General features: G+C 49.5%; 1 protein-coding gene across 3 annotated transcripts in view; it reads right to left on the bottom strand.

The window, feature by feature from the left end:
* TPCN1 (two pore segment channel 1) overlaps positions 1-12,210 on the bottom strand; it is a 64,183-nt gene extending 51,973 nt beyond the window's left edge. For 2 of the 3 annotated variants that reach the window (XM_081253412.1, XM_081253414.1), the window contains exons 1-2: positions 12,031-12,210; positions 9,340-9,576 (exon numbers count right to left, since the gene is read on the bottom strand). In XM_081253412.1, coding sequence (XP_081109538.1) covers positions 9,340-9,451 — 112 coding nt within the window. In that variant the 5' untranslated portion in view covers positions 9,452-9,576; positions 12,031-12,210. The remainder of the gene's footprint in view (positions 1-9,339; positions 9,577-12,030) is intronic. The other variant, XM_081253413.1, reaches the window with a different exon arrangement.
* Positions 12,211-12,793: the final 583 nt, after the last annotated feature.

The raw sequence follows: 12,793 nt of genomic DNA, 5'->3' as shown, positions 1-12,793 counted from the left end.
ATCTCTCCTCCCCGCCCACCAGTCAAAGCGCCAGCCACGCCCACCCGTCCACGCCAACTCTCTACACCTCTGCCCACCCCCTTCCTTGAGATGGTCTTTCACTTCCAGCTTCCACTTCCTGCCTCCTGTTCATCTGCTCTTTAAACACTGAGCACAATCAGGCTTAATCTCTCTAAAGCCTTTCCTGATGTGCTCCCTCCCCAAATCAAGCAGACTGACTCTATCTCCTGCCCCAATATTTCACCTCCTTGGGAAAGCGCTTCCACCTCCCCTGCCCATCCTTACTCTCTCCTCCTCTAAATCCTTCCACGGTTACAATAAAAGCCACAAAAGTAGCACGTCATATACTCGTCTGTTTTACTGCCAACCAGACCATAAATCCTTCACGAGCCATAACTAGATCTGCTACGTTTCTGTGCCCTCCGCAACAGCACTTCTAAGCTCTGAAGAAATCCATGCCGGCCAGTTGAAAAACTACTTAGCTTTCCAGTTGACAAGATGACAACGATTCAAGAAAAAAAAGAATTAGAAGACGACTAGCTATTAAACTATTACTTATTTTTAAACTTCTAATGCCCACTTGAATCTTTATTACACATCTCAAAGTCAAAGCCAAAAAAAAAAAAAAAAAAAGAGTCCCATGATCAAATAGCTAAGAAAAGAGAAGAGGGACTTCCCTGGTGGTCCAGTGGTAAAGAATCCGCCTGCCAATGCAGGGGACGCGGGTTCGATCCCTGGTCAGGGAACTGGGATCCCACATGCCGCAGGACAACTAAGCCCACGCGCCACAACTACGGAGCTTGCATGCCTCAATGAGAGAGCCTGCGTGTCGCAACGAAGAGCCCACATGCCGCAACTAAGACCCTACACAGCCGTAAATAAATAAATAATAAAATAAATCTTTAAAAAAAGAGAGAAGACAGTCTTAAAGTTGGATGCAGATAAGAAAGAAGGAGCAAAGGGCACTCCCACAGAGAGGGTATCAGGTGAACTGCAACCCAGAGGAAGCAAGGAATAAACAGAAAAGAAAGATGGAGGGGATCCCGGGAGATGTGCCCACCTGCTCTGTCCTCCCACCTCACCTGCCTGGCCTGGCTCGACCAGGGATCGAACCCGCGCCCCCTGCGGTGGAAGCGCGGAGTCTTAACCCACTGGACCACCAGGGAAGTCCCGAAATCCGGTCTTTCTTTAGGTGAAGCATGCAGAGGCAGAGAAAAGGTTTCCCCCAGCCAGTTCTGAATCTCATGGAACGGCATCCAAAGGTGAAGAACCTCTCCGAGGCCACGGAGAGCACGTCCGTTGGTTCTGTACTGTTTCCTTATTTTGAAGGAGTTCGTTCTGAACAGAAAACAAAGGCTGAACAGGTAGGTTCTATGTCGTAAAGTGGCAGCCGCTGACTAGATTTTACTCAGCTGGCTGTTTGAGAAATGTGAAACGGCTGCTGATATGTAAAAGTCAGAAGGCTTCCGATGAAAAGCGTAGGTTTTCATTTCTCTGAAAACACTGGAAAATGTAGTCACGAGCAGCCCGTGAGCCTCCCTGGTAACGAATGGCCAGATGGAAGTAGCAGCCAGCCCACCAGACAGCACATGTGCTCCCCAGCGTGTCCCCGGCCCACCCGGGCCCAGGGCAGCCACGTGCTCAGGCACTTCCTACAAGGTCACTTCAGCTGAACCATAGCCTCTCAAGTGCTCTGAGTAGAGAAAGAGCCATACGTTTTTATGAGTAGATAAGTACCTCCAACAAAAAGCAAACACAGCAAAGGGGGTCACCAGTGCAAAAGGCAACCCAAGCCCTGATGGCCTGAATCAGTTCTCCTGTCCAGGGACACCCTCCAGGCAAGTGATGATAGGGGGTCACCTGCCCCTGGGAACCCGTGACCTCGGGGGATGGCTCTCCTTGGCCACCCCAGCTGGCCTTTTGAGTCTCGTGCCCTGCTCCAAGGCTGGTCCTCCTTTGCCCTTCCTTTCCCAAATCTTGACTCCTATGAATTCCCATTTTCAGCCCAAACTGTCTTGTTCCAGCCACCATGATGTACAGTTTAGCCAAATGCCTGTGCACTGGAAAAGGGCGTACACTGAGGAGAAAGCTGTGTGAAGTTGTGGCTGTCCTTTGTGGTCTGTTGTTTTTTCACTTGCCCGTCTTTTCTAGTTTCTCAGTGATGACCCGATACCACGTGTACAATGAAACTCCCGTAAGTTTGGCTGTTTTTATAACAGGAAAGGGAGTTCCAGGTACGGAGCTCCAATCGGGAATACCATGCCTTGCAGGAAATAAAAAGTTTAACTGACAAAAAAAGAGATGAAGGTAGAGATATCATAGAAACCAACTTCCTTTTCGAAAAGAAACTCTGGCCTGAAGTTCTACCTCTTTCACAAAGCTTTACTTCCTGGTGTGCAGCACATCAGCTCAGAACCTGAGTTCCCGACTCAGAAGACCTGGGTTCCAATGCTGCGGCCGACACTTCCTGGCTGTGTGACCCTGGGTGAGTTTCAACCTCTCAGAGTGTCAGTTTCCTCTTCCGTCAGATGCAGATGCTGAACCGACCGCACAGATATTCTGGGAGGACCCAATGATTGAGACGGCACAAGTAAAGTGCTTTCAGACGCTGCCTGGCACATGATAGGGGCTCAATACCCATAAGCCATTATTATTATTTTATTTATTTATTTATTTTGGCTGCATTGGGTCTCCGTCGCTGCACGCAGGCTTTCTCTAGTTGTGGCGAGCAGGGGCTACTCTTGGTTGTGGTGCGTGGGCTTCTCATTGCGGTGGCTCTCTTATTGTAGATCACGGGCTCTAGGCGCCCAGGCTTCAGCAGTTGTGGCTCGTGGGCTCTACAGCGCAGGCTCAGTAGTTGTGGCGCGCGGGCTTAGTTGCTCTGCGGCATGTGGGAATCTTCCTGGACCAGGAATCGAACCCATGTCCCCTGCATTGGCAGGCGGATTCTTAACCACTGCACCACCAGGGAAGTCCTGAACCATTATTTTTATTGTGAATGACCTTACTCAGTTTGGACTGATGGGGAGAGAAGGGAGTCAGGAAATGTTCAAATCAGGGAAGTCACCCAGCAAGGGGAATCCTGTGGACTCGCTGAGCATGAAGGTGGGATGGGGATGGTCCTGGGACCAATGTCCCTCCTGGGGGCTTGATCGCTTGCTGCCTCCTCTGGGTTTCCTTCCAGGGCCACCGTGCTGTGATTCGCAAGGCAGCCCTGGGGGGCGGGCACTGCAGCCAGGGGCCATCAGAGCCCTCCCACGTTCCCTCCCTGACTTGGAGGCTGAGAAGTTCAGTGTTCTGCCTCGTGAAGTGCTCCTGGAGCAAATGGGAACTTAGACCCCCTAAGGCGATGGGTAAAGAGCAGTTCAGCAGCCGCTCCAGCCTGTGCCCAGCTGCCACAACTGCCATTTTGACACGGTAGCTTTCGGCGTGCGGAGGGGAGAGATGGCATTTCATGGCGGGGGGCCTGAGGGAACAGACAGGATCCCCCATGAAGACTCGGAGGGTGGAGGAAGCGAAAGGCTTCAAGTGTGGGTTACGAGGCTGGAACCCAGCAGGCCGGATGCTTGCTCATTTTAATTGGTGCCTCCGCCAGCCTGGTGACACAGGCATTCTGCCTTGGCGAGGCCCTAGGAAAGCCAGGGGACCAACTCCGGCGGAGCCAAAAGCCCAAGCTCCCTGGGAAGCTGTGAAAATCTAACTACTGTTCGGTCTCCAGTTGCCATGCTGCTTTTGCTTCCCAGCTTGGCAGTGACCACCTGCTGTGCCAGGAGTGGGCCAAAAAAGGATTCAGATCTTGGCCTGGGTTCAGCATCCCCGCTCATGCACTATGATCTTCCAGAGAAGAAGCCTAGTCTCTGGTCATGACAATAATGCCTATGACTGGCTGAGCACTTACCATGGGCATCACACACGTGATCTCACTAAATCCCCACGATAACTCTACTGGAAGATACTATCATGATCCCACCCTATAGATGAGGAGGCTGAGGCTTAGAGATGCTAAGTTCCATACTCAGCTGGGATTGGAAGCCTGCAGCTTGACTCCAGACCCCGAATGCTTAACCATTCCACCACCCAGGGTATCACAAGTGACAAAAGCTACCCAAGTCCTTGGGCTTTATTTATCATTTGGCAAGTATGCTGGGGAAGCTTGGTCAGGGAAAGAACAGACACAGATTTCTGTGATGGAGCACTGACCTTGGGGTTGGTCACCCCTGGGAATACAGCCCCACTACTCTATCCCAGCTCAGGTTGGCTACATCTGCCCTGAGGCCAACAGCTCTGGCCCACCTTGGCTAAGACAGGTGTCAGCTGGCTCTGGCTGCAGGAAAACTCTGGAAAAGGAGCCAGGGTGCCTGCCATGTGTTGGCCCCTGCAAATGGGCAGTGGCCCTCCACCTTGTACTGGGTCCCAGGTTAACTCCTGAGGATACATTAGGCATCGGGGCAAAGGAGGGGGAGGGGGTCCTCTGCTCTATCCCCTTAGGCCTTATCCCTGCATGGCCTGTCACCAGAAAGCCATGGACCACCAGCACCAAAGTAGCACATGAGACGAAGTGCCCTCCTCAAGCCTCAGCCACCGCCTTGCCCACAATCCTTTTATCACCCAGAAAAGGCCGACAGTACAGGCCCATCTTAGGCAGCTGCTGGGTTTAAAGGCAGTGAGGAGGCAAAAGCTGAGTGTGACGAGAATTCCCCTGGAAAATCCCTTGTATTGCCCACAATATTCAGACTCTATGGTCTAGAGATGGTCCAGACCACTGACTGATGCGCAGTGCAGACAGCGGGCTATCTCCAAACTGCACTGTCAAATGCCAACCCCGCTATTTTCAAGGTTATTCCTAATTCCATGCTTTAAATACCTTTGCTCATACCTGCCTCCTTTATCAACCTGACATCCCCTGCCTGTGAGTCATTCATTAGCATTTCAGCAGCTACTCTTATAGCCCAGAGATGTCTGAGTCCTGGATAAAATCCATCCTTTCCCATATAAGGAAAAACAAATCCAAACCCTCCAGTTTCCTTTAGGGATAATTCCCCAGCATTGATCATCCCTAGCATAGGGTCAAAGGGCACAGGCTGCACAGCCAGATTCCTGGGGACCGCATCTAAGGAAAGGGCAGGAGTGTTATGGGCTGAATTGTGTCCCCCCCTAAAATTTCTATGTTGAAGTCCCAACCCCCAGGGCCTCAGAATGTGACTGTATTCAGAGACAGAGCCTTTAAAGAGGTAATTAAGGTAAAATGAGGTCATATGGGTGAGCCCTAATCCAATAGGACTGGTATCCTTATAAGAAGAGATTAGGACACAGACACACAAGCTGAGGCCACAGTGAGAAGGCAACTGTCCAAGAGCCAAGGAGAGAGGCCTCAGACAAACCAACCCTGCTGACACCCTGATCTTGGACTTCCAGCCTCCAGAACTGTGACACAATACATTTCTATTGCTGAAGTACCCCCACCGCCCCCTTCTGTGGAATTCTGTCATGGCAGCCCGAGCACACTAAGACAGGGAGTGTGTGGTACATAGCCAGAGGAAGGCACCAGTGACAGCTGCTGGGTCACGGCAGAGGCCCAGGCTCAATCAAGGCACACACCCTCAGAGAGCTGGCTTATGTATCCTCAGGAGTTAACCTGGGACCCAGTACAAGGTGGAGGGCCACTGCCCATTTGCAGGGGCCAACACATGGCAGAGTTCTCAGCGGCAGTCGTGCCCACATAGCTGCCACTTCTGCTGAAGGCCTCTGTCTACATTCTTTTTTCGTTTTTTTAAATTGGAACTTGTATGTTTTATTTATAAAAATGATAACAGAAACTTTCTTACTTTTTAAAGACTATTATTAAGTACCCTGCATTTAGTTTTCTTTAGAGAAATGCTATTTTTCAAGGATTTTGTTTTTATAAAATTTTCTTCTCTTCCCCTCTGTCTGCATACTGCCAACGCCTTAACACCTCAAGGGTTTCTATCAGCCACAGACCAGCTGGCAATGATGGCAGCCCCCAGGACAATCAGCTGTGCTGGGAGTGATGAGACTCCAACCGCTGGTGAACAGAGGCAGGACGGGCTGCTGTCCACCTCTGACTGGGCCCTCAGACAGCCCCTCCCATGAGCTACCAGGCCTCAGAGACCCAACTAGGCTTATTTGGACCATGACTTGTTGAGTGCCTGCATACGGTAGGCATCAAGCTAGGTAATGCACAGATGAATGAACACTTGGGGCCTCAGAGGTGATCAGATGGTTAAACAAGTCATTTCCGCGCAGTAAGTAGCCGTAATAATGGAAGCCTAGACCAGATACCAAAGCAGAAAAGGGTGAGTAATTAGCCCCATCGGGAACAGGAGGTTCAGTGAAGGCTTCAAAGAGATGGGATTATCAGCAGGATTGTCAAGACAGCACTGAAGCTCATGAGTAAACAAGAGCCTGGGGAAAGCATGCCAGACAGTTACCAGCAAGGCGGAGAGGTTTAAGAATATACCAGGGGGCTTCCCTGGTGGCGCAGTGGTTAAGAATCTGCCTGCCAATGCACGGGTTCGAGCCCTGGTCCGGGAAGATCCCACGTGCTGCGGAGCAACTAAGCCCGTGCGCCACAACTACTGAGCCCGCGTGCCATACTACTGAAGCCCACGTGCCTAGAGCCTGTGCTCCACAACAAGAAGCCCGCGCACCACAACAAAGAGTAGCCCCCGCTCGCCGCAACTAGAGAAAAGCCCTCGCACAGAGATGAAGACCCAACACAGCCAAAAATTAAAAAAAAAAAAAAAAAAAAAAAAAAAATCAGTAGCCCTGAAAAAATTAAAAAAAAAAAAAAGAATATACCAGGGATTCCGAGAACTAGAATTGTGGGTTAAAGCAGGAAATGGGACTGGTCAGGCAAGAAGGCACTAGAACACACATATGCTGGCTAAGGAGCTTGGCCGTCATCCTGTAAGGGACAGGAAGGTCCTAGGGGCGGCAAGCTGGGGAAATTACAGGCAGACCTCAGAGATATTGCGGGTTCAGTTCCAGACCACTGCGATCAAATGAATATCACAATAAAGTGAGTCACATGAAGTTTTTGGTTTCCCAGTGCATATAAAAGTTATGTCTACACTATACTGTAGTCTATTAATTATGCAATAGCATTATGCTAAAAACAATGCATACACCTTAATGAAAAAATACTTTGTTGCTAAAAAATGCTAACCATGGGACTTCCCTGGTGGCGTAGTGATTAAGAATCTGCCTGCCAATGCAGGGGACATGGGTTCGAGCCCTGTGTGACCACAACAATGATCAGGAGTCCAATTTAGAACCTTGAGCCTGGCTATTTCCAGAATGATCCACACCCTGTGCACATCAACCACCTTCCCTCCAGTCCATTCCCTCATTGGCGATGGACTTAACCGCTCCCCTCACTAGGGGTATCCTACTCTGAAGCTGAGACAATGTCACATTCATTTACATCCCTTTCCCCAAAGCACCTTACATGGTGGTGTTAGAGGGAAGATCAGAGAGACACTGCTGCTTGCTAGCTGTGTGACCTTGGACAAGTTACTTAACCTCTCTGAGGCTTTGCTTCCCCAGTAAATATGGATAATAACAATTATCCTTAGGTTTATGATGAAATAATATACGTAAATGCTAAGGACCAGCACTCACACTCATTGAGGGCTTGTGAAGGAGGAAGAGGAGAGGGAGGAGGGGAGGAGGAGGAAAAAGGGAAGAAGAGGAGGGGAAGGAACTTTGGGGTCAGTCCTCAGTTCAAATCTTTGCTCAACTGCTTGCTTGGCTGTGTGACATCAGGCAAGTTCCTTAACCTCTCTGACTCTCAGTTTTCCAGTTTTCTCCTCCGTAAAATAGGGATAATACTGTCTACCTTGCAAAAAGGATCTTAGTTAGGATAACAGATAAGAAAGAGCCTGAGGGGAGGGGGAAGGGTAAGCTGTGACAAAGTGAGAGAGTGGCATGGACATATATACACTACCAAACGTAAAACAGATAGCTAGTGGGAAGCAGCCGCATAGCACAGGGAGATCAGCTCGGTGGCTTGTGACCACCTAGAGGGGTGGGATAGGGAGGGTGGGAGGGAGGGAGACGCAAGAGGGAGGGGATATGGGAACATATGTATATGTATAGCTGATTCACTGTGTCATAAAGCAGAAACTAACACACCATTGTAAAGCAATTACACTCCAATAAAGATGTTAAAAAAAAAAAAAAAAAAAAAAGAGCCCGACACTTAGTTTGCCAACTCTAGGGTATTTAAGAAGTGGGCCTGAAATCACAGCCACCGATTTCTTGGTCCTGAATGGCACTTAGGGAAAAATCTGGTCTACTTTCTAATCTTCCTCGATCACCCAGCTCTGCCACTCTGGATGGGTGAACACGCTAAAGCAAAGAGAGGCCAGTTTAGAGGGAGCCAGGCCTCCCACTGCACTCCCATCCATGGGAACAATGCTGTCCTTCACCACTTCCAAGGGGAGGCTGTTAAGCTCCCTGCAAGCCAACTGTGTTCTCTCTGGACAAAGGAGATGGGAGAGCCAGGCTTATCTTTCCCTGGACCCAAGCAATACCCCTGGCTCAACAGGATGGCTTGTGGGTAGAATTTCCATCTGCTAAGGAGACCCTAAACACTAGCCCCTGACATCTTAGGACCCTCCATAAAAGGCAAGTTATTTTAAGCCTCTCTTGGACCCAAGGTCTGAGCAAACGAAGCAAATGGCTTCGGGACAAGAAAGGTTTTTAAGGCCTCTCGTTCTGCCAGAAACACACTTAAAATCTAAAAAATTTAAAGCTCACAACCTCTCGCGGGTTCACTTTGTGCTGCTGGGATTTGGTTTAGAGGAAGACAAAGCAAAACCCCAAACCCTCAAATCAATGGATCACGACAAATGCTTGCCCCCTTCCACCCTGTCCTGGGCAGTACAGGGACTGAGTGCCAGTGGGGAGAAGCAGTCAACTCCACTTTCCTGCCAAAGATCAGGCAGACAGGGACCAATGTTGAAATCTGTTTCTTTTTTTAACAAGGAATGGGGCAGAGAAGCTAGCCAAGGAGCACGTTTACCTGAGGTCCCCACCAAGCATCCATGAACAAAACCCGGGTACCACCGGCGCAAGAGAGGGGAGGCGCTGAGGGAAGCAGGGCAGGCTAGTCCCGCAAAGCACCCGTAAATTGAGGGTGCAGGATTAGGACCCCACAGGATTAGTCTCCCAGTAGTTTCTGTGTCAGAACTTGGGAGTCAAACGTGGGGTCAGGCATTCAGGTACATGCATCTACCATCAGAGCACCAAGCCCACAACTCATCCCCTGAAACAGAAAAGCTGCACCCCCTCCCCCAGCCCACCCTACCATCTTACTTCTGCTGGGCAGATCCTCTTGGCCCAGGCCGTTGGAGGGAGCCAGTAGGGTGTTGCCACCCTCATCCAAGGTCAGGATGAGGGGAACGTCGTCATCTAAACTCACGGCCATGTTCTCCTCTCCTAGAGCCCTCAGGATGTGATGTCCAGAGCTTTAAACAGTCTCTTCTTTGAGCTCCAGTTCAAAGCCACTGGCCCAGAGGTGCTTCTTAGAAACTCCTCCATCAGTGGCATCTTCTAGGGTTTGGGGGATTAAAAAAACAAAAAAGGACAATTATCAAAATACAACCACTACTGATGAAAATGTTCTGGAATTAGATAGTGGTGATGGTTGCATAACCTTACAAATATACTAAAAACCAAAGAATGGTACCCTTTAAGATGTAAGATGATGGATCTTATAGTAATGTGAATTGTATTTCAATAAAAAAGAGTATTGCAATATAATAGCACTAAAATTCTGTGTAAGATTAAATACTGAAAAGTTAAGGGTAATTATGTTTGCAGATTGGGATTATGGCTAATATGTTCCCCCTCTACCCTTCTTAATCCTTGTTTGTGTGTGAGTTTCACAGAGGTTTTAAAGACTTAAAAATATATATACATATACAACCATTCAAATAATAGTAGTTAATACTCAGAGAACGCTTACTATATGCTGGGGCACTTCTAGCAATTTTTAAGTAAAGCTGATTGAAACTCTGTAATAGATAAGTAGGATTATTATCCCCCATTACAGAGCGGGGAACTTAAGGCTTAATTTAGAGAAGATAAGTAATTTACTTGTTCAAGAACCCACAGCTGGAAAGTCAAGCTTTGAACTACGCAATCTGACTCCAGACCTGTGTTCCCCGCCAGCATACTACAATTCCTCCATGTCCCAGCCCTGGTATTTAGGCAGCACTTAGCTCCAATGACCTATAAAGAGTTAGTGTGCCAGGTCATCTAGATTTGCCCATATCACTCTTATTATTCTCCTAGATTTAGGTATTTGGGGAGGAAGGGGAAGAGACTAGAATATTTTTTTAAGTGATGTCCGGAGTCACACAGCAAAAACGCTCATTCTGAACTCCCAATTCAAAACGGTCAGAACTAGCCTGTTACAGTTCCTATTTATAAACATTCCCATTTCCGCTGAGGAGGACCAAAAGAAAAGCAAACACTCAGCAGATCTAACAGCAGGCCTTTGAACTTGAAAACAGCAGCAGGTTCCTTCCTCAAACTGCTGTATTCTGGTCTCGATCAAGTTTGCCTCCAAACTAACCCACTGAATGGCAACCCATCAATTTACTTCCTTCACGAATCACCAGGACAATCCAGGGCAGGCCCCTGTGCGTCAATATCTTCTTAAAATTAGGCAGTAAAAGTGAGCATCATTCTTTGCTGCTAAGCCTGTAGTGGTCTGCCCAGTAAACTTCCTGCGGGATTTTTTTTTTAAGTTTCCTCCAGATCTGGGGATTAATTTCACTTTTAAATCTCAGTAGTGGGAAGACAGAAAAGGAAATTCCAAATGAGATGTTACCATTTGGCTGTCTTAAGCGTTATTTTTTTTTTTCTTTTTGGCTTAACTTTTTATCACAGCTATTTTCAAACACACTCAAACGTAGAGAGAATACATAAATGAACTTCCTTGTGTTGATCACTCAGCTTTGACAATTATTAACATCTTGTCATTCTCTCCCGTATTTATTGTGAAGGCTGGAGAGTCTATTAACTTTCTCAACTCATCAAGAAGAGCTTTTTTAATTGTTATCATTGTTACCAAAATAGCTACTGGTTTTTATTTTAACTGTATAATATACGACTGGTTGCTTGCAATGCATGCATTAGTTCTGTGGCTCTCAGCCGGGGTGATTCCCCCGCCACACACACACATTAGCAATGTATGGAGACATTTCTGATTGTCACAAGTAGGGGGTAATAGTAGGTAGAGGCCAGGGATGCCTGGAAACATCCTACCATACACAGGTGAGACCCACCACAACATAGAAATATGTGGCTCAAAATGTGAATAGTGCTGCTGTTAGGAAATCTTACTTAGCTAATGTCCTCACTTCACAGACGAGGAAACTGAGGCTTAGCAGGGTTCACTTAACCTGCTTCTTGTAAATAAACAGCAGGGACGTGATAGAGTCCAGATTTCAACCCAGGAAGTCTGAATTCAGGGACCCTCCCCACTTAACCATTACCCTTCATCTCTTCCCAGACGGTCCCCTCATCTGAATTCAAACCCGTATTTTACAGAGAGGGAAAAGTGAGGCCCACAGGAGAGAAGGGACTTGCCCAGGGTCACAGTGCTTCTCCCTCTGTTGAGGAGCCAGAAGGGAAGGGTCACCCCTAGGGACAGGTCCTAGGGAAAGAGGGCAGGCAGGCTCTTGCGGGGTGGGTCGCCTGAGGGCGCCAGGGAGACAAGCAGACGAGGGAGGAGGGTAACGAAGAGGAGTGCGGGCGCCTGCTCCACGTGCTCGTCCTTGCGCCCCTCCTCCCCGCCCCGGGCTTCCCCGGGCGATCCCTACGCTGGGGTCTCCGCGACCAGGGCTGGAGGGAGAGAAAAGCGGCGATGACGTCCCCGCAGGCCCTCTTGGCCCAACCTGCCCTCCTCCCACGTTCCAATGCCCTCACTCCGAGCCCCCTGACCCCTGACCCCTGCCCTCTCCATCAGGCCAACCCTCACACCCCTTGAATTCTTACATGCGCCGCCCCAGCAACCCGGACCGCTCGCCGGGGTCCGCACCGCGCAGCCCAGTCCTCCGGCGCCGCCGCCAAAGCCACGAGCCCGGAGCTGTTGCAGCTGTGGCAGCCGCCGCAGCCACCGCCACTTCAGCCGCTGCCACCACGGCAGCTGCGCCAGCTCTCCCATCCACCGCCTACTGCCCCTTCCACCCCACCGGCCCCGCCCCATTTTCCCTTCACCGCTGCCTATTGGCTACCTCGGCTGTTATGTTGAGCTCTGATTGGTCAAGTCTTATGTCCTTCCCCAGTTCTTGCCTGCTGCTAATGCAGAACTCCATGCCTCCCTCCTTGAGAAGGGGCGGGACGAATAAGCTCCGCCCCTTTCCCTTCCGTTTCTCCCCGCCTTACTCGGTCAGCCCAACCCAGAGGGAGGCCCGAGTCTTCCAATTGGTGGAGAGTTATAGGGACGGTGCTTCTGATTGGTCAGTCCTCAGGAGGTGGAACGAACTGAGCGGAATAGGGAATTTAATGGTGAAAGAGAAAGTCAATCAGACGCTGAGTCCCGCCTTCTGAGATTGGCCGGTAACCTAGCAACGCAGGCACCTCGGTGGTTACCACGGATAGAAAAACCTGAAGCCCTCCGAGCAGGTGAATGACTTTGTGGGGAAGGGCTGGGAATGATGAAGAGATGTTGAATGGGGTCTAGCCCTCTATCCTTTGGCTCTCTGAGGAATCAGTAGCCCCCCACCGTGAGCCCGTCCCCTACTCAGGACCCTGCTCT

Source organism: Mesoplodon bidens, assembly GCF_964165515.1.
Source record: "Mesoplodon bidens genome assembly, chromosome: 13".
Taxonomy (NCBI): Eukaryota; Metazoa; Chordata; class Mammalia; order Artiodactyla; family Ziphiidae; genus Mesoplodon; species Mesoplodon bidens.
Note: the sequence above shows the minus strand (reverse complement) of the source record. Positions and strands in the feature narration are given on the sequence as shown.